The sequence below is a fragment of the Pteronotus mesoamericanus genome, unplaced genomic scaffold (assembly GCF_021234165.1).
Source record: "Pteronotus mesoamericanus isolate MK-2021 breed Mesoamerican mustached bat unplaced genomic scaffold, CSHL_Meso_final contig_164, whole genome shotgun sequence".
Taxonomy (NCBI): domain Eukaryota; kingdom Metazoa; phylum Chordata; class Mammalia; order Chiroptera; family Mormoopidae; genus Pteronotus; species Pteronotus mesoamericanus.
This window is the reverse complement of record NW_026555065.1, coordinates 22,912,575-22,934,434: the sequence shown is the minus strand read 5'-3', so window position 1 is coordinate 22,934,434 and position 21,860 is coordinate 22,912,575. Positions and strand designations below refer to the sequence as shown.

Below are 21,860 nucleotides of genomic sequence, written 5' to 3'. Positions count from 1 at the left end.
AGGTGGTTTACAGTTCGTAGCAATCGAAAGTTACGATGGAGAGTCATTTCTACGTAGGTCAATGCGCCAGAGAAACGGCGAGCAACTATCTTCTAACCGCTTTGGGCCCCAGCGCTTGGGGTTGATGGGGAGAAGAACCTTCACGCTCTCTCAATCTTGAAAATTCTGAGCTAGGAATTAGTTTCAGCTCCTGTCCCTCGGGCCTTTCGCCAACCTTGGCACCCTGGGGGCGTAGTTACCCTCTTGTTGGGGCTCTGGGGACTGCACTTCCGTGGGGGAACAAGCCCCCCCCCCCCCCCCCCCCCCACGTACTCATAATACCATTAAAATTCTGAAGCCAAATTCTGTCGACTTTCCTCTAGGAGTGATATCCGCGACTCGGTTGTGCGGAATCAGAAGTTCTTAGGTCCCAAGTCCTCTGCTTCTAGTCCCTCCCGTTGGCTACGCCCCCACAAACCTTATTCGTTCGCTCTTGAAACGCCCTCCTGGGTACAGACCACACCCTTTCGCTTCGGCTCCGCCTACCCAGGCGGTACTTCGCGTTTTGAGCCGCTTGTGCCACCATAGCTGCTGCCGCCGCAGCGGCCGCGGAGCTGAAACCGCGGAGCGCGATGCCTGAGGGTTCTGTGAACGTTGCGGTCCCCGGGCCCCGGGGCTGGTAAGGCTGGTTCCGAGCGGGGGCGCCGGCGAGTAGCAGGGGCTTCTTAGGGAAGTGAAAGAGAAGGTCCCGGGCCGCTGTAGAGGGCCGAGAGCGAACGCCAGAGGGTTGGGGTGGGGGTGGGAGGCTCCCGTGCAGAACGGGGTGCCGGGCCACAGCTAGCACTACCGCGCCGAGTACGCTCGCAAGCGCAGGTACCCAGGCCCTTTGAGGCAGTCCTTGGTGGCCTCGGCCATGGGAACAGTTGGGAATTAACGGGGACCAGACCAGCTACCAGCTATTGGCCCTACCTAGGTAGGGCCCATCCATCCCTGCAGTTTAAACGCCTCTGGCAGGCATGGGCCTGTCCTTCAGACGTCGTTTGAAACCGCGCAGGGGTTGAAGGCGGGAATGAAAAGAGGGGAAAAGGGCAATACTTAGAGATAAAAGCGGCAGACACTGCAGGGCAGACGGTAAGGTGGCTTCTGCCATCTCAGGCCAGTGAGAGGGTATACTGGAAGATCCTGTGGAGTGGAAAGGCAGCGCTGCTGTTGAGACGAATCCCAAGATTGTCTCAGGAACTGTCCCGGGGCTCCTCATCATGATGGCCGTGGAGGGATCAACCATTACCAGCCGGCTCAAGAACCTGCTGCGATCCCCATCCATCAAATTACGCAGGAGTAAGGCAGGAAATCGGCGAGAGGACCTCAGCTCCAAGGTGAGTCCTAGTATTGGGAGCCACACTTTTCCAACTCTACCCCGCTGTGCTCCTTGATCCTTTTCCATGTTACTCTCTTTTTGGGAAAGAGGAGGACTAGAAGCTCCTGCTGGCTCTAAGGGATCAAGTGATCCCTCTCAAAAAAGCAATGATTTAGTTTTAGGTTAAAAGAAAAAGAGCAGCAAGGGTGGGCATGCCGAAATTCATTCATGGAAAGAGAACTAGGAGGAAGGCAACCTGGATTCGTTACACTACAAACTAAGTCTGTGCTTGGGGAAGCCAGTTGATATGCTATGACTCAGTTTCCCTTCTTGGAAGAGAGTAGTGGGATCACGTATCTTGTGAAGGGCAAGCTGTGACTAATAAAGCTGCCAGTGTTAGTGTCATAGGCTGGGTTATGTAAGACCGTAGTAGCATAAAGAAATATGCTAAAACACCTAGTCAGAGGCGTTGGCTTGGCAAAAGCTCTTGCCTGGAGTCAAAATATATTTATCTCTTCAAGAGACCAAAATTAATTTAATTGGAACTTCCTGGCTTCTTAGGAAGGATACCAGCAAAACTGTTCTCCTGGTTTGCCCTTGAACATGGCTTATGTCATTTACTATATGCCAAGAGCCACATCCCATCCTGCTGCACAAGTTGTTCAGAGGCCAAGACAAGTCCTTTTCCATCCCCTCAATTGTCTGGGTGTTGGTCTTTATGTTTTCTTCAACTTTGTTGAGCCCCACAGCTTTGGTATATAAAAGTCAACTAAATTTATTTAACTCTTGAGAGACTCTAGGGCTCTGTTCCCACAGGATCAGATTAGACCTTTGTATCATCTTATTAGCAACCTGTAAACACAGTGGTAGTCTTGTGTGGTATAGGATTGCTGCAGGGAGAGGCATTTGAGACAGCATTTTAGTGCCTTGTCTGTATTTTTTCAGAGATGAACAAAGCCAGTGAGGAAATTTTGAGTGCTAATGTACAGTATGGCAGGGTTCTGGGAGGACTTAGTTCAGATTCCTATCCCTTAACAGAACCTTACTTGAGTTTGGTCAGAAGGTGAACAGCTTTCCTGCGTACTCTCAGAGGCCATATTAAATTGAAATTGGCCACAGGTTCCTTGGCATTGGAGATAGTGACTTTTCCAAGGACTCTTTTTATTAATCATTGTTCATATTCTCCAGATGCAGGAGAATGAACCCAAAACTTAGAAACTTTCCCAAATTTGACTGTTCACTCGTGTGTGTGTGTGTGTGTGTTGAGTCATTCCCAGTGCTGCAAACACCTTGATTGATAACTTGGCAATGACCAGTACTATTAGAGCAATCTTCTCATATCTTTGGCCTCTTTTTTTCTGATCAAGAAGTGTATAGGGAGTATAAATGTATGATGGGAATTTAGTCTTCATTGTTAATACTTTTTGTAATTTTGGTCTGGGATCCAGAAGGTACGGTCACCATTCTTTAAAACTTCTCATGTCATTCATCATTAATGCATTCAGCAAGTGTTTATTGGGTGCCTGTTATGTGTGGAATCAGTGATGAGTAAAACATTATCTTTGCCATCAAAGAGCTTGTGGCTCATCAGACTTGTAGTCAAATAATTACAACATGGTGTGGTAAGTGATGTCCTAGAAATATACAAAGGTGTTAATGTCAGCACAGGGGAGGGAACCTAAGTCAGCTTAGGGGAATTGTGAAAGACTTCACAGAGGAAGGGCTGCTTGAACTGTGAGTCCTGAGGCAAGAGGAGAAGAAAAGAAGCTCTCCAGGAAATCAGTGAAAAAGGACATCTGTGGCATCACCATTAAATATCCCTGTTTCAAATAGGAATTCCGTGCTTCAGACTCTTTAAATGGCTTTGATTGTTATAACGCTACAAATGAAGGAAATACTTTGCTGAAGTTGAAAGACCCTTCAATAGCCTGACAGAGCAAGAGTCCTGGTGCATATCTTTAGCACCCAAAAGTAATAGCTGTCTTTGTGTGCCTAGGGCCGTACAGGTGCCTGACTCCCCACACTCCTTATTTAAGACCTAAGATGATTCTTAAAGCCTGTCTTGTGGTAACCCACATAGGACTTGGTGTATAAAGCTTTGTCAGCTGCTCTAATGTGTGGTGGCTCTGGGTAGTCATGGTAACAGAGAGCTTGTGATTCATGAACAACAAATCCTGAAATAAAATTTGAAGGCCAAAAGACATATTTCTTGGGGGGTGGGCAGGGTCAAAGAGGGAAGTGACAAAGTGCCTTGATGTAGCTCTTACTTCAGATGACCTGCTGTTTTGAATCATGTTTTTCCTTCTAACTAAAGTAGCCTTTACACTAAATTCTACACTTATTTTTGGATCCAACTCTATATTCACTGGAGCCACAGGGCCTTCCCTGACTAGGCCCTGACTACCTTAGAATTAATTGTTCTTTTATATATGTCTTCATTTCCAAAGGTCAGGTGTCATGTTCTTTACTTCCTTTACATCGCACTGTTTAGTACAGTGTATGGAGCTCAGTAAATACTAAGTAAATGAAAGAAAACAATTTAAAGGTGTCAAATATAGGGGTAAATTTGGAATTCTAGAAGAATAGGAAATGATCAGAGGAGTTTGTGACCTCTTTAGAAGAGAAATAAAAATTAAGAATGATAAAATATTGGAGGTACAGCCTTGTTAGGTGTGAAGAACATAAGAAAGACATGGAAGTACATGCAGGGTCTGGCAGAAGAAATGTCTGCTTGAGTGTGGTTGGTAGGGTTATAATATGGGTGTAATAATTTTTAGTTTTAATTTGAACATTTCACCTAAAATGTCATATGGGGTACTTGAGTGTGATATTGTTAGGTTACAGAATTACATGCTTATGACTTTGTAATAAAAGATCTTGTAATAAAAAGGGGGTATTATTGTACATCACTTTGTATATGCAGAAAGTAGTGCCCATTAAAGGTTTTTAGTTAAGGACAGACTTAGTTAAAACTATGGTTAATATATAGCTAAAAGCTGAAGTGAGAGCTGGTAGAGATGGGGATTTAAATTATTAGCAAGAGAATACATGAGATTTTTAAAAACTTCCTTTACTAAGCAAGGGAGGTCTCTGCAGTGTAATAGAATTGGAAGTAATTTGAGGTTTCATGCCATATCTGCTGAGCCCTGATGAAGTATAACTCAAAGTTATCAATTGTAAATACCCTTCAACTTTGAATCCTGTGCAATTAATTGTCAGTCCTACTTCTCATCTCATTTGAGGCCATGTTTTTCTGAAGAAGCAAATGTGTGTGCTTTTGGTAAGCTAACTCTCCCCACCTTTTCTGAAAGTTTCTGAAAGATTTTTATGTGGAGGGAGCTGAGTTTTTCTCTTTTAACAAGGCCAGAAGTGGACTCAAGCCGAGCAGGCAAGATTTAAGTTAGGGATACAAAAGCATCGCCTGTGCAGGAGGGTTATTAGATTTTGAGAAAGTAAGTGAAGAAGGTTTAGAAATCTTCCTCCTCCTTAATTGCCATTAATCCAGTCTGAGTTATATATTATCCCTTCTGGAAACAATGGGCAAGACTACTTGCAGCTTGCTTCTAGTTCTCAGTATTTATGAGTAGGAGTCTAATTCTCATATCAACCCCCCAACCTTTCTCTCTCTCTCTCTCTCCCATTTTTTCTCCAAAATTTTCACCTTCCTGATTGTATTGTGGTACTTTGAGCCTTTTAACACGTGGCTCTAGGAAAGAGTTTATGTAGGTATGTTTCATAGAGGGGAAAAAACTGGCAATAAATCTAATTTTAATTTTTGATCAGTGTTTGAGCTCAGGTATTAGTGTTGAGACCCTTTACTCCACCTATTTGGTAGTGGGGAAACATTTTTAAAAAAATTTTTAATTTACTTTTATATTTTATTGTTTATGCTATTACAGTTGTTCCACTTTTCCTCCTTCACTCCCACCTCCACCCAGCTTGCTCCCACTTCCATAGGCAGTCCCCTCACTGTTGTCCATGTCCATGGGTCCTTCATATATGTTTTTTGACTATTCCCTTCACCTTCTTTCAGTCAGTCCCCATCTACCCTCTCCCCTCTTACAACTGTCTGTCTGTTCCATGATTCTATTGCCTCTGGTTCTGTTTTGCTCCTTAGTTTATTTTGTTCATTAGATTCCTCTTGTAAGTGAGATCATATGGTTTTTGTCTTTCACGGACTGGGTTATTTCACGTAGCATACTAGTCACCAGTTCCATCCATGCTGTTGCAAAAGTAGGAATTCCTTCTTCCTTTCTGCTGCATAATATTCCATTGTGTAATTGTACCAGTTTTTTTAATCCAGTCATCTATGAAGGGGTACTTAGGCTGATTCTAAATCTTGGCTATTGTAAATAGTGCTGGTATGCATGGAGGTACCAAAAACGTATTATTTTATATAAAAATCAAAACAGGGACTGGCCAGGTAGCTCAGTTAGTTAGAACATCATCCCAATAGGTCAAAGTTGCAGGTTCGATCTCTGGTCAGGGTACATGCAAGAAGCAACCAGTGAATGCATCAGTAAGTGGAACAATAAATTGAAGTTTTTCTCTCTTTGTGTCTAAAATTAATAAATACATTAATTGATTTAAAAGAACACCGCAAAACAATCTTTTCCCCCCGTTGGGTATTTATCTGAAGAAACCCAAAACACTAATTCAAAAGACAAATGCATCCATATGTTCATTGCAACATTATTTATAATATCCAAAATATGGAAGCGACCTAAGTACCCACCAGTAAATGAAAGAACAAACAAGATGTTGTACATATACACCATGGACTATTACTCAGCCATAAAAAAGAATGAAATCTTAACATTTGTGACCACATGGATGCACCTAGGGCATCTTGTGCTGAATGAAATAAGTCAGAGAGAGAAAGACAAATATCATATGATTTCACTTAGGTGTGGAATCTAAAGAACAAAATAAATGAACAAGCAAAACAGAAACAGAATCACAGACCAGAGAACATTTTGATGGTTGCCATAAAGGCGGAGCGGGGGTGGGTTTGGGAGGCTGGGTGGAAAAGGGGAATGGATTAAGAAGCAAAGATTGACAATTACAAAATAGTCACAGGGAAGTATAGGGTACCATAGGGAATATAGTCAATATTATTATAATAACTCTGTATGGTGTCAGATGGGTACTCGACTTATCAGGTTAATCACTTCATAAGTTACATAAATGTCTAATCACTGGGTTGTATACCTGAAACTAATATACTATTTATTGTATGTCAACTGTAATTGAAAAATTAAAAACCATTAAGCAAAGAGACTAGATTTGTAAGTTTATTCATACACCCTATCTCTTCATCTAAAACTAGAATGCAGTTAAAGATGTTTTTTCTTTCCTGCCTCTTCATTCATAGTTGAGATTTAAATTTACTTGAAGATCTTGGAATGACACTTTGTGAAACTCCATGGCTGATTCTCTTGTACTTTGCCAAATTCTCTTTTGGAGAAATCCTGGGAGGGAGTTTCTTAGGTTCTTCTGGTTTGAATATTCTCATTCATGCTGAGCTCACTACAATTTCTAACTTCTCTTCATACTTTTTATTAGCTTTTGAAATCTGGGTTCCTATAGTGACACCTCTGGTCATTTTCCCTGAAGTTTAGTTGGCCCCATTAAAGGTATTGGCACTTAAAAACCTAATAATAATAATAATAATAATAATAATAAAATATAATATATTGTGAACAATTATAAAATGATTGCCTATGTAACTACCACCCAAATCAAGAAATAGAACACTACCAGGGCTTTGGTAGTTTCTGAAGGATGTGATGCTAATGGTGTTGTCAAGGTGGGTGAGGATAGAGATGAGGTTTTTGTCATGTGTAATTAATGTGAGTTTATTTTTAAAGATTAAAATACCCAAAGGCTTGATCCTATTTGTTCTCATACTTTTCTTTCTTTACATTTTATTTTTCAATTACAGTTTACATTCAGTAGTATTTTGTATAGTTTCAGGTGTACAGCATAGTGGTTAGACACTTATATACTTTACAAAGTCTTCCTCTAGGTCCATCCATGCTGCTGCAAATGGTAAGTTTTCATTCTTCTTTATGGCTGAGTAATATTTCATTGTATTTATGTACCACAGCTTTTTTATCTCCTCGTCTATGGATGGGCACTTGGTTGCTTCCATATCTTGGCTATTGTAAATAATGCTGCAGTGAGCATAGGGGTGCATATATCTTTTGAGTCAGTGTTTTATGTTTCTTAGATATATACAGAAGTGGAATCACTAAGTCATAAGACAGTTCCATTTTTTATTTTTTTGAGATAACTCCATACTGTTTTCCACAGTGGCTGCACCAATTTGCATTCCTGCCAACATTGCACAGGGTTCTCTTTTCTCCACATCCTCAACAACACTTGTTTGTTGACTTACTGATGATAGCCATCTGACATATGTGAGGTGATATCTCATTGTGGTTTTAATTTGCATTTCTCTGATTATTAGTGATGTTGAGCATGTTTTCATATGTCCATTGGCCATCTGTATGTCCTCTTTTGAAATGTGTCTATTCAGGTCTTCTGCCCTTCTTAAATTGGATTGTTGGTTTTTTGGTGTTTAGTTGTATGAGTTTTTTATAAATTTTGGGGTATCATTGATGAACCATTGGGGAATACCTTCTTCCATTCAGTAGGTTGTCTTTTTGTCTTGGTGGTTTCCTTTGCTGTGTGTTCCTGTACTTTTTAAGTTTCTCCTTTTCCCATCCGTTATAGATTTGTACCATTAAACATTCGTAGGAAGTATGCCTACTGGAGCCACCGCTTTCCAACCTTTTGTTGTTAGTGCTTTCTGTCCTTATCTTACTTTCCCAGTGACAACACCAGAAATAATAATATTTGTTTTGCTAATACTAACATTTATTGAGCTTTTGCTATGTACTGGGCTAAGTGTTTTACATATATTTTATCACTCAAATTTTATACCACCCCACTATAAATATTACTATTCCACTTCTGTAGGTCAGGAAACGGATGCTAAGAGAGGTTAGGTGAGTAGCTGGTGGTTACATAGCCAGTAGGTGGCTGAACTGGGATTCACACCTCAGCTGTCTTAACTCCAAAGCCTACACTTAATCTTTATTCTGTTCTCTTTCCAGGGAGTTTTCATGTGCAAAACATAACATTGAGCATAGAAGTATGCCCAGTATTGTTATAGCCAAGAGTCTCATCCTGCAATCAGCTTGGAAAATGGGAGTACCTTAAACAGTATACTTTTCTCCCAACAGTCCCTGTAAGAGTTAATTTAATGAATTTCGTCAACTGTTATTTTAGTCGTCATTCAGTAACCCATGTTCCTCTATGTCTTTGCTTCTCTTCCCCCTGCCCCCAACTCCAGAATTTCTGAACTGGTATCCCCGCTTCTCTTCTTGTGGTACTGTTAGGAACTGTACAACTTGTGATTCTGTGGGTTTGTGAATGTCAGATTGATAGGGTGCAGCCACATGGTTAAAAATGACTATAAGCCACAAGCAGTTGGTGCTTCCCTCTGGGGGCTGGAGTGAGTTGGGAAGTGAAGTGGAGACCAACAGAAGCCTTGGTTGTTTTTGTGTGTGAATATCATGGGACTTTAAACTGTTTTGTTCTTAGTTGGTTGTTGATTGTGTAGGTCACACTCCTGACTGCTTGCCAGGGCTACTACCCCAAACCTCTCCCTTTTTACCTGTATGCGTTACCTTTTTGTTATCTCTGTAGCTTGTCCCTACCCACAACAGACCTTGTCTTTGTAGCTGTGGAGAGTTGCTGAGCTAAAATGCCTATTTTTGGTGGAAAAACTGTATTTAAAATGCTCTGTGCCAGGGTTGTCCTGGATGATGACATTTGGGGGTTCAGTGAACATGAATATGAACAAAAATGAGGTCATTTACCCAGCTGACTCTGTTTGGCTGGGTGGGCTCCAGCGTTGCTAAGTTCTTTGAACCAAGTAACTTGCCTCCTCACCTGATCTCAAATTTGTATTATGGGCTCCCCCCACTATCTGAAAATAGAGCATTCCTATGAAACTTTTTGTAAGCTGAAATGGCGCAAAGAAGCTTCACTATTAGTTTACATGGAAAATTTTTTGAGTGTTCTCAGACCGCAGAAATACCCTACCAAGGCATACCAAATATCATACAAAACCCGAAATAATATTAACACATAGTGAAAGCGGTGCCACTCTCACTACTCAGGGTGCACACTGCCTTTGTAATAGCTCACTGCAAAACAAACACTGAATGCTATATTTGCCTTTTTTTTGTAAAAGTAAAAATCCTCTTAGGATTTCTTTCAGTTAGCAAAAACAGATACTAGTGTAAAAGTAAAGTGGCATAACATGAACTTTTGACAAGTGGGGGATACCTTTATGTTGATTTCTTTTTTCAAATAGGCAACAATGATAACACTATGGGTGCAAAAGCATGGGATTTTAAGGCATACTTTCCTGCAGCTGCCTGTTAGTCCTGAGGAGAGGAAGCCCCAAGCCAGGTGGACTTGGTAGAGGACAACCCGAGGACAGTTAGTGATTATTAAGAGGAGCTTAGAGCATGCTCAGAAACCCCAAATCTTGTCACCTCTCAGCTACTGCCTTGAAAAGCAAGCAGCGGCTTATCAAGACTAAACATGCCACAGGCAGCCTACAGGCCTGCCCCCACTACCCTGACGCTCATTGGCGAGCTTCTGTTTGGGAAAGCGCAGTATCTTTGCACACCATGATTGTTTTCATATGACATTATAACCTGCTACTCACTTCTCTAAACATGTCCTTTCTTCTTATGATGGCTTTCCTTCCCCAAGCTGCTTTGGTCTCTCTTATGTGGCCCCCACAGCAGCTGTTGCAGACTTTCCTCATAGCAAACCCAGAAATGGCTAGTCAACAGGGCTTCTAAGAGTTGATGTGGAGACAGATTAATGAGTGGAAGGGAGAGGCAGTGGTCTTGGAGATTCAGATTCAGGTCCACCCTGGGACTCTGCATTTCTACCAATATCTCAAACGATGCCCATGCTGTTCTTTGGACCATACTTTGTGAATAGTCGGGGGGTGGGGGATGGGTGTGTGTGTGTGTGTGTGTGTGTGTGTGTACACACACACGCTTCACTTCTGAGGGAGCTGGCTTCTCTCTCATTTGTAAAATTAGAATAATTATGGCTTTTTCCCAGAGCTTTTGTGAGGATTACATGAGATTTAATGAATGTGAAAACACATTGTAAGGTCTAAAGTGTACAACTGTTAGGGGGCTACTAATGTTATCAGGGTTCACAGATTTCGCGAATATCCAGTAATTTTCTTCTAGTTTGCTGACAAGAGTTTATTCCTTCAAGTTTCAATTAGTGAAAAGTCTCCTTTGCAGGTTCAGCCTCTTCTGTTCCAACATTTAATCATCTTCCCCGTGGAACTTTTTATTGTGACCTATCTTCAGTTACGTTTTTCTTGCCAATATTCTAGGCTTGTATCAACAATACTTTAACTACTGACCCAGAGGAAGGCTTAGTAAATATTCTTTTTGCTACTAATTATTGAAATCACTGGAGTGATGAGCATGCTTTTTAACAGCAATAGCTCCTCTAGAAATAGGTATCTTTTTTCTTCCTTTGGGGCTAATTTATTTCTATTGAGAAATAATTTGGAAAGTGAATTAGTCCTAGAACTTCCTTTCAGACCAAGAATTTAAAGGCAGGGTGAAAGCACATTACTTTTTATAACCCATTGTTTTCAGTTTCTAACATTGTGACAAGAGTGAAATATTCTATTTAAATAATTTTTGCTTAAAGAAAATACACATGAAGATTTGGAGAAACAAGTGGACCCATACCTTTGCATTACTGGTGAAAGCATACATTGATGTAACCTTCTTAGGGGACAATTTGGTAGTATTCATTAGAAGAAAAATTTATATATTTATATCTTTTGATCTACCAGTTATAATTCTGGGGTCTTATTCTCTACAAACATTCACACCACACAAAAGTGTATATAACTGATTTTTTTTTTCTAGTGTTGTCACAGTAGTGAAATCTTTGGAATAATTCAAGTGGTTTTCAGTAGGGAATTTGGTGTACATTCATAAAATGAAGTACCTTGTGCTTGCTAAAAATAATGAGGTCAATCTATACTGATATTAAAGCATTTACAATATATATTAAGTGACAAAAAGCAAACTGTACAACAGTTTTTATCTTAATGATTATATTTTTATTAAAGCATACATGTTAGTATATGCATAGAAAAAAGTGAGACTAGAAATACCAAGATTTGCTAATATCGGTTACCTCAGGGAGGGATTGTAGATTATGAGTGAATATTCATTACCTACATTTCTATATTTCTGTAATGTTGGAATTTTTTATAATGAGTCTGTATTATTTTTGTAAATAGAAAAAATAATAAAGGTAAAAGTCCAATTTGAACTTCCATTTAATATTTAAGTCTAAAATATTTAAATTTGAAGTCTATATACTCATTAAAGCAGTAATGCACAAATGTTATTGAAAAATATATCTGGAATAATACGCTTTTTGATAATAATGCATCATAAAATATTTTCTCACAAATTCATCATTAACTTGTCAAATTTAACATAATTGTTTCTGCTGTCTTCAAAAAATAATTCCTTGGTTAGCTTTGGTAAATAAAATATTTTTTGGTGTTTTCTGAAGTACATGTGCTTTCTAAAAAGTTTTTTTTACATAATTAATACAGAAAAACATAAAACAAGTCACTCAATTCTAACATTCAGAATAACTACTCATAACTTTATTCATTTCTGATTATAAAGGACAAGTAAAGCTCTTTTTAGACAATAGTATTGTCACTTTAATAAAAAAATGATCTCTAACATTTTGAACTTATTCCTTAATTATAATTTAAGTAAGATGTGTGTAGAGCCATGCCATGCATGTGTTTACTGAAGTCAGGAGTAAAACTGTTTGTTTGTAATCTTTTAAGGCACATGGATTATTCCTCTCAGGCCTTCCCCATTCTTTCCGGAGAGGCCTCAAAATCCTGCTTCCTGCTCCAACTTCTTGTACTGGCTATGAAGATGGAGAATTCTCTAGGGGGCTAAAGAACTTACTAATTAAGATGAACCAAAGAATATTCACAAATATTTTTGATGTATTAAAAGTGGATTCAACAAATATATATTAAACACTGTCCTGTACTTATAAGCACTGAGTTGTATGAGACATGGCCTCCGTCTTCCAGGAGGTTATAGACCAGGAAAGATAAGACAGATCCATAAAGAACTTCTGTAAAAGGTACTAAGTAGCATATGCCATGAGAATGAGACAAATTGAGTGCTGCTATAAGAATATCAAGGAGGGAGGAATCACTTCTGTCCAGAGTGATCACAAAAGAATCATAGGGATGTGATATTTGAACTGCTCCTTCAAGGAGGGATAGAATTTTAGTACAGGGTGGTGGAAGGGAAGGGCATCCCAATTAGAATATAAACTAAAGCCCCAAAGCTCCTTTCCAGAATGATGAATAGTCCAGATTGGCAAAAACATACAATTCATATAGGTGAGTAGTAGGAAATAGAAGAAGAAGAAAGTTAGGGTGCATTGAGAAAGAATTTTGTATGCTATGCTAAGACATTTATAATTTATTTAGTTGGCAGTAAGGAGCCATTGAAAGTTTTTGAGCAGGGGAGGCACATGATCAAAGCTATGTCATAGAAAGATTATTCTGACAGGTTATGGGGTGGGGGAGGACAGGGTCTACAGTAAAGAGATTGATTAGAAAGCCATTGATATATTCAAGAATGTGGAGCCGAAGGACTAAACCAAGGTGTAAGCATTAGGAATGGAAAGGAAGTGAGCATTTTACAGAGAATAACATGTTAAAGAAACCTCCCTTTTCCCAGGAGAGTCTCATGGAGCAAGCTGGCGTGATTGCAGGGGCATCAAGAGTCCTCTCTGCTCCCCGTCTTGTCTCACAACACACATTCTCTTTGCACATTTCATTCAGATAAGGAACAGTTAGTGTTTTCCCTGGTTACAAAGTTTGGAAACCAAGAGATTTAGAAAATTCAGGCATATAGCTCTGGCTGGTATGACTCAGTGGATTGAGTGCCAGCTTGTGAACCAAAGGGTCACTGGTTGGATTCCCAGTCAGGGCACATGCCTGGGTTGCAGGCCAGGTACCCGGTGGGCTATGCATGAGAGGCGACCACACATTGATGTTTCTTTCCCTCTGGTTCTCCCTCCCTTCCCTTCTCTCTGAAAATAAACAAATAAAATATTTATTTTTTTAAAAGAGAAAGAAAAATTCAGGCATGTAGAGTTGGGGAATTAGGACAAATTAGATCCTTCTTGATGATCAGACCTTTAGCTCATAAATCTTTGTTTGTGGTTCTGGTCTTGTTCTAGACGGCAAAATTTTTTTTTACCTTAGTCTGGTTGCTTAAATTGAGATGTTTTCTGTCCTTGCCTTTCTGATAATGGGACAAGAAAGGGAGGTAGAGCGTCTGCTCTGTACCAGGTGCTGTCTTGTTAAAGTTGTTCTTTGGACTTGAGCGTGTGCTGATGGTTGTATTATAATTGAGTCCTTTAGCTAAAGGCCCTTTATTCCCTCCCTTCTAGTCTGAGGTCTGATGTCCTTCTAACCTCTTTCTCCATCTGCTCATGAAATCAGATTCTCCTTCTTCTGACACTGTAATGTCAGTTGCCTTGGAAATGGGTGTCAGCTGTCCACGTTGACAGTGCCAGCTGGACATGGGCAAGCTCTGGCCACGTGGGATACTCTGGCATTAGAAGACCCTCTATTTCTCCTTCTCTGTAATCATCTCAGTGAGGAGAGGTCAGAACCTTTTTTTTAAGACCATTTCAGCTATGGGTAAGGCCTACCTTTTTTTTTTTTTTTTTTTTTTAACATTAAGGCTAGCAGGAGAGGACCCTGTTGGCCCTGTACTTCATCTTGTGCCTTCTGCCTTCTACCTTGGTTTTCAGACCTGTCCCTCTTGGTTCCCCAAAGGCACAGTGACTTCCTCATGTGCTCTTTCAAAAACTGCAACCTGCTCGTGGTTTTAGAGAACCTGAACTCCCTCTTTGGGTCACCATGGTTTCTGGAACCAGACAAACCTGGGTCTAAATCCTGATTGTTTGACTCACTACTTACTTGACTCCTTCATATATGAAATGGAGATAATGCTTGTCCTGTATAAACTTCTCAAGAGTAGTATTAAATGAGATGATCTTGTAAAGTGCCTGGCACAGTTCTTGACACAGAGTACATCCACATTCAGTAAGTCGTAGCTATTGTAACTCTTAAGTCCTCTTTGCACAAGACCCTTTGTACCCCATGGATCTGGATGTTCTTGTAAGAATACTGGGAACATTATTATCTCCTAGTCCCAGGTGTGGCTGAAATTGGGAAAGAAAAAGGAAAATGCATTAATTTAATAGGTCCCTACCCAGTTAATCAGACCACCTGGAGAGCTTTAATATGCAGATTATTGAACTCCAGTCCTTGTCTATTGATTAAGAATCTTTCAGGACAGGAGATGGAGCGAGGATGGGACTGCTATCCGAAAACAATTTGTTAAGCCCCCTGAGTAATTCAATTAATAGGCCAGGATTGGGAACCTTTGTTTTCTAGTCTCCAGGGATTTATGACTAGAGGATCTCTAAAGTCACTACCTCCTAGGCAGTGGCAGATTTACCTTCCTTAGAAGCTGAGGCTATTTTAATCTCAGCACCAGAGAATTGGCTCAGCTCCAACTGATTCTGAATGCAGTGAGGGAGCATGTTTTTTTTCTGTCATATTGGAAGTTACTTGTTTTTGGGAGCCTTTATGTTATAGACAGTACTATAAATCTGCCAGATGGTATAAAAACCAGAAGCAGAGTAGAGAGGCAAGGTCTGTCCCATAGTCTCGGGGTGGCCAAAGTGACCCTTCCTGCCTCTGACCAGATGGCACTTTGGATTCTGAAGGAGTAAGAATGAGTGAGCTTGGGCATGATATCTGTCTCCCCCTTTCCCCTACCCAGGCCAGTCCCTGGGTCTCTGCCCAGCAAGCTGAATCTCTGCACAAAGCCTGCTGGCCTTGGACTTCCTCTGTGGCTTTTGCATAAGCAGCAATTCTCAGAATCTGGTGGAGAATCTGCTTTGTGAGATTAGAGTGTAGTGTGTGGACAAAAGACAAGCATAGTTATTCTTAACCTGCGGGAAGAGTGGGAAAGACAGAGTGCTGCACCTCCGACAGGTCTGTGGCTGGCTTGTTTATAAAAATAGCAAGTCCCTGGTTTGCCTGGAATGACTCAGGTTTTTATAACTCGTATTGAGTGGGATTGAGAAGTGGAGAAAGGGAGAAAGAAGAGAAAAGAAAGAAACTGGTGGCAACAAAAACAGAGATAGTCTTCCTCCAAGTTGCTGGGGTTTCCTTTACTAGTTTGAGGTCAGCTAAATCTTAGATGACCCTGGCCTTCTGTGGCTCTGGCGTTTTAGTTCCACCATTGCAGACTCCCAGTAGTGGCCCCTCACACTAAAAAAGGAAGGGCAACCACTTATGCCCCAGGCGCAAGCCAAAAGCCCTTCTCTAGCAGTGTTGTTGTCTTGGCTTCACAAACTGGATCTCATTGGTGGTGCCTCTTCTCTAGCTTGTGAATTGCTCAGTTCTTGGGTGAAGGGGTGGGGAAAAAGTGGAGGGTGGGGGACAGAAAAACTTAAGAAGTCCTGTACCTTTGATTCTGTGTTAGGGATCTGGGACTGCTGGGGACCCTGAGCTGTGCTGCAGATGGCTCTAGACTCTGGAGAATCCCTTTCTTGCCTCCTTTACTTCTTTTTGGCACTGAAATCAATCACCCGTCCCTTCTGGGAATTCTCCCCTTCACTGGCTTCCTGGTTCTTCTCCTTTTCTAACTGCCTGGCACCTCATCTTTTACTCTAAAAATAGGTATTCCCCATGGTTCTGTCCTTAGCCTCTCTCTCCCTTTCCTCTGTTTTCTCCTGTTTCATTGTACTTTCAATGGTGGTTTTCACCACCGTGTGAATAATAATCAAATATCTATTCCTAGTCATGACCCCTCTCCCAAGCATTAATTCTTGTTTATGTTGCTAAGCTGAATATTCTGTGGTTCCTACTAAATATCTTTGAAGCACCTTAGAGTCAACATGTCTAAAATAGACATCATTGGCTCCCATCCTCCTTCCTTTGGTATCCCGACCCAAGTCCTCTTTTTGATCATGGCAGCGTTTCTTTTCATGGCAACACCTCATTCCCAATCTCTGAGGTTCAAGATGTGAGTTGCCTGTCTTTTCTTCTCAGACTTATACAGTGCCAGTCTTGCCAGTTCTGTTTGCTCTGTCACTTTTGAACCCATCATTGCTTTTCTACTCCCATTATCTTTATGCCAATCTAGAGTCTCATTACTTCTCACCTGAGCTATTGTAACAGCCTCCTAATTGGGCTCCCTGCTTGTGTTGTATGTCTCATATACATCATCACCAAAATGTAGCTTTGATTGTGTCCCTGGTGTGAAACCCTTCAGTGGCTTCCCAGAACTACAGATGGCCCACTTAGTTTGACATTCAAGGTCTTCCTGGTCTGGTTGTAGTCTACCTCTTCTGACTTATTCTCCAACACAGTCTTTGTTTTCATTTTTGCTCACCTGCTCTATTATTTTCTTCTGCTAAACTTTCAGTCATGCATCTTCTACTGAGAATTCTCTTTGTCCACCTGTCAAAATCCTGTCCTCACTGCAAGGCTGAGGCCAAATACCATCTCATCTTCCAAGAAAACTTCGTTGTTTCCCTTTCCTGATCCTGTTCAGAAATCATTTTTCTTCCCCTTCTCTGAGCAGTCTATATCTTTCTCATGAACTTGTCACATACTGGATTGCTTTATAGTATATTACTCATCTTCCTTGATGGATTTTTGAGTATAGAGGGTATAGTATGTGTATTCTTTACCTTAGGATCCCCCATAGCCTCCCAGTGGCTTTCACTTTTTGTAAAACAGCCCACATTAAGAAATGACCCAGTATACACACCCCCCCAAGCAAAAGCTTCATGATCAGTACTTATGCTTACAATATGCTATGAGATTTATTTTTATTTTATTTATTCATTACCCACTAAATTGACTTCAAGTTCTATTAATAGGCTGCAATCTGCATGTTGGAAAATACTATTCTCTCTAGTATGAATGAGTAGTCCTATCTGTCACCTCTGAGCCACCTGTTTTTTCCATCACCTTTAATGAGAGCCAGAAAAGCACTTAAACAGTTACCTTTATTCTTTTTTTTTCTCTCTTGGGAATAGGCTATTATGAGGTTATCCCTTTATCTCATTATAGTGAGGGGTGATTTTGCTTTTCCTTTTTTTCTCTCCAGAGGGTACAGTACTGCCCTGCCTAATGTATGCTGAGAGTGGCTGGTATTCAAGCCCTCCTTCACAGTATACCTGTAGTAATTCTGTCCTGCAACCTTGCTTCCAGGGTAAGATGACACCTTCTTTCAGGCTGGTATAGGCTTTCCTCTACTTAGCACTCTCCACCTGCCAAAGCAAAGGCTTGGTCACAATTTGATTATTCTTCCTGCTTTTAGGTTGTGTTTCAAATGTGGAGGAGCTCACTGTAGAGTACAAAGTGGGTACTCTCTTCTTAACTGTGAGTTTTCATATTTAGGTGAAGTGATGTTCCCAGAACTGTGAATATATTGGGGTGATAGCTGCCCGTAGCAGTTGTGTCCTAAGTCACTGGCCATAATTAGTTAACTGGACTCTATTGTGTCTTTTGGGCTATGTTTCATTGGTTTTTGCGTAATAAGGGTTTGTAGTTGAAGTTCCTGTCAGGACTTTGGGCCTCATCCTAAACTTTGAATTCAGCTGTTTTCTTTTTCAGTGACAATGGAATTTTATTTACTTACTTTCTGAATCATTTTTTTATTTTTCATTTACAGTTGACATATAGTATTATATTAAAGTGTACACCCCAGTGATTAGACATTATATAACTTATACTAAGTATAATCCCAATAAATATTGCACCCATCTGGCACCTTACATAGTTATTAGAATATTATTGACTATATTCCCAATGTGAAGCACACTTCACATCCCCATGACTATTCCGTAACTACCAATTTGTACTTCTTAATTCCTTTACCTTTTTCACCCATTCCCCCAAGCCCCCTCCCATTTGGCAACCATGTAAATGTTCTCTGTATCTGTGAGTCTGTTTGTGTTCTGCTTGTTCATTTATTTTGTTACTTAGATTCAATAGTTAATAAATATGTATTTATTGCCATTTTATTGTTCATATTTTTTATCTTTTTTTCCCTTTCTTCTTAAAGAGAAGGGGGCCTCCTCCTTGCCCCCTTCCCTTTAACTTTCTTTAATATTTCATATAATACTGGTTTGGTGGTGATGAATTCCTTTAGCTTTTTCTTGTCTGGGAAGCTCTTTTTCTGTCCTTCAAATCTAAATGGTAGCTTTTCTGGGTGGAGTAATCTTGTTTGTAGGTCACTTTTCATTACTTTGAGTATTTCTTGCCAATGCCTTCTGGTCTGGAAAGGTACTGTTGAGAAATCAACTGACAGTCTTACGGGAGTTTCCTTTTAGGTGACTGTTTTTCTCTTGCTGCTTTTAAGATTCTCTCTTTGTCTTTAACCTTTTGCATTTTAATTATGCTGTCTCTTGGTATGGGCCTTTTTGGGTTTATCTTGTTTGGGACCCTCTGTGTTTCCTGGACTTGTAGGTCTGTTTCCTTTACCAGGTTAAGGAAGTTTTCTGTCATTATTTTTCAGTAGGTTTTCAATTTCTTTTCAAAAAAAATTTCATTTATTTACTTTTAGAGAGAGGGGAAGGGATGAAGAAACAGGGAGAGAAACATCACTGTGCCTCTCACATGCCCACAACTGAAGGACATGGCCTGCAACGCTGGCATGTGTCCTGACTGGGAATCGAACTGGTGACCTCTTGGTTCTCAGGCTGGCACTCAGTCCACTGAGCCACACCAGTCAGAGCAGGTTTTCAATTTCTCGCTCTCTCTCTTCTCCTTCTGGCACTCCCATGATTCAAATGTTGCTACGCTTGAAGTCATACCAGAGGCTCCTTACACTACCCTCGTGTTTTGTTTTGTTTTTAATTCATTTTTCTTCTTGCCGTTCTGAATGGTCATTTTTTGCTTCTTATATTCCAAATCACTTTTTGATTCTTGGCTTCATCTTCTCTACTGTTGATTCCCTGTAAATTATTCTTCATTTTATTTAATGTGTCTCATTTCTGACTGGTTCTTTTTTACGGTTTCCATGTCCGTTTTTATGTTGTTGAAGTTCTCTCTAAATTAATCTACTCTTTCCCTAAGTTCATTGTGCATCCTTATAACCAGTGTTTTGAATTCTGTATCTAGTGTATTGCTTGTCTCCATTTTGTTTAGTTCTTTTTCTGGAGTTTAGTGCTGTTTTTTCATTTGGGACATGTTTCTTTGTCTCTTTATATTGTCAGCCTCCCTATGTTTGTTTCTATGTATTAGGTAGAGCTGTTATGTCCCCCAGACTTAGTAGAGTGGCCTGATATAGAAAGTGTTCTGTAGGGCCCAGTGGCACAGACCTTCCTGTTCACCTGAGCTGGGCACTCCAGTTGCGCCTCCTCCTTGCCCCCTTCCCCATGTGGTCTGTGTACACCCTCCTGTTATAGTTGAGCCTTGATTCCTTTTGGCATGTCAGTGGGAGGGATTAACCTTCAGGATGATCAGCTTCAAGGACTGGCTGCAACCACCATCCCACTGTGGAGGATGAGCTGTGCAGCAGCCCACCCTACAGAGCAGGACTTACTTCAGTGGGGCTCTGGTGCCCACTGAGTCGGCCCCTTGAGTGTGTTGCTTGTTGAGGTGATTGGGTGGTATTTCAATGTGGTCTGAAGCTGTCCTCTGCCTGGGCTGGCCCTGGGGCCTCCTGAGAGGTACAGGTAAAGGTCAGCCACTGCCTGTATTCTTTCAGGGGCCATTGACATGAGCTACAAAGAAATCTGCAGGTGGCTGCTACTTATGCTGGCCTTACAGGTGCCCAGATGAAGCCAGGCTGTGAACCAAAGCTAGTAGTGCCAGGCCTGGGGCCACTTAGTGAGGTACAAGTCATGCTGAGGCTGGATGCTGCTTGTTTGAGAGATTTTAGGAAAGTCTGAAGAATGAGCCAAGACAGTCCATTTGTATGGAAAAGCCACTGGAAACCACTTTTGTGGGTCCACAAGTTGGTGGGTTGGGGTGGGGTCTCAAGGAATCATCAGGGCAGGGTGCCTGTGTGAGCCAGGTTGATAGATACTCAGATACAGTACCTGTCTGCTGGCTTTGTGGAGGATGGGCTCGGAAGAGGAACAATGACCTCTGCCAGCACTTCTGTCTGGGAGAAAGTGGCCTCCTGATGACAGACAGTTCAGTTCCTCCCTGTATATTCCTGGTGCTGTTTGAGCTACTGCCCCAGCGCTGGAGCTCAGAGGGAGTAAGTCTGAGTAAGTCTGTTCATGGGTCCTTTAAGAGGAACTGCCTGGGTCTCACTCAGCCATAATCCCCACTGGTTTTTACAGCCAGAAGTTTTGTAGACATCTCTTCCTGACACTGGAACCCTGGGCTGGGGGGCCTGGTATGGGGCTGGGACCCCTCGTTCCTCATGGGGGACCTCCGCAGCCCAGACATCCCTCCCAATTTTTATCTGCTACATGTGAGTTTGGGACCAGCCTGCTCCACAACTCTGCCCCTCCTGCCAGTCTCAATGTGGCTTCTTTATATCCTTAGTTGTAGGACTTTTACTCAGCTAGATTCCAGGTGGTTCTGAATAGTGGTTATTCTGTGGTACAGTTGTTGTTTAAAAATTCTTTTTTTATTATTTATTGATTTCTAGAGAAGGAGAGGGAGGGAGAAAATGATATCGATTTGTTGTTCCACTTATTTACGCATTCATTAGTTGATTCTTATACGTGCCCTAACCAGGGACCAAACCCACACCCTTGGTGTATCTGGATGATGCTCTAACCATGTGAGCTACCCACCCAGGGCTAGTTGTGTTTTTGATGTGGTTGTGGGCAGAGGTGAGTACCCCATTTACTTATACTGCCATCTTGACTGTGAATTCAGCTTTCTTCCCATAGGGCCTGTTCCCTCCTTCAGTTTCAAATGATGATTGAGGCCAGAATCTCACACTAGTGGGCTTAATGATATAGTATTCAGGAGGAGCTAGGTCATTGGTTCTCAAAGTGTGGTCTGAGGACCCCTGGTATTCCTCAAACCCTTTTAAGGGATCTGTGAGATCCCCTTTTTCCAAGTACATATGCAAATGAGGCCAGATTTTCTTTATATTCAACTAGGATAACTTATCACAACAGGTTGAATGTAGATGCAGATACAAAAATCCAGCTGTTTTCTGCTGTGCCAGACATTAAAAAGATTTGCAAAACTATTAAACAGTACCACTCTTCTCACTAAATTTTTTTGTTTGGAAAACAGTTATTTTTAATAAAAGTATAAAAGTGTTATGTTAGCATATAATGGATTTATTGTTATTTTTAATGAGTTAACACATATATTTAAATA

The 21,860-nt window shown here is 40.9% G+C and overlaps 1 protein-coding gene across 5 annotated transcripts in view; it reads left to right on the top strand.

The window, feature by feature from the left end:
- Window positions 1-578: 578 nt before the first annotated feature.
- MAPKBP1 (mitogen-activated protein kinase binding protein 1) overlaps window positions 579-21,860 on the top strand; it is a 55,235-nt gene continuing 33,953 nt past the window's right edge. For all 5 annotated transcript variants that reach the window (XM_054565557.1, XM_054565555.1, XM_054565556.1 and 2 more), the window contains exons 1-2: window positions 579-658; window positions 1,135-1,355. In XM_054565557.1, coding sequence (XP_054421532.1) covers window positions 1,239-1,355 — 117 coding nt within the window. In that variant the 5' untranslated portion in view covers window positions 579-658; window positions 1,135-1,238. The remainder of the gene's footprint in view (window positions 659-1,134; window positions 1,356-21,860) is intronic.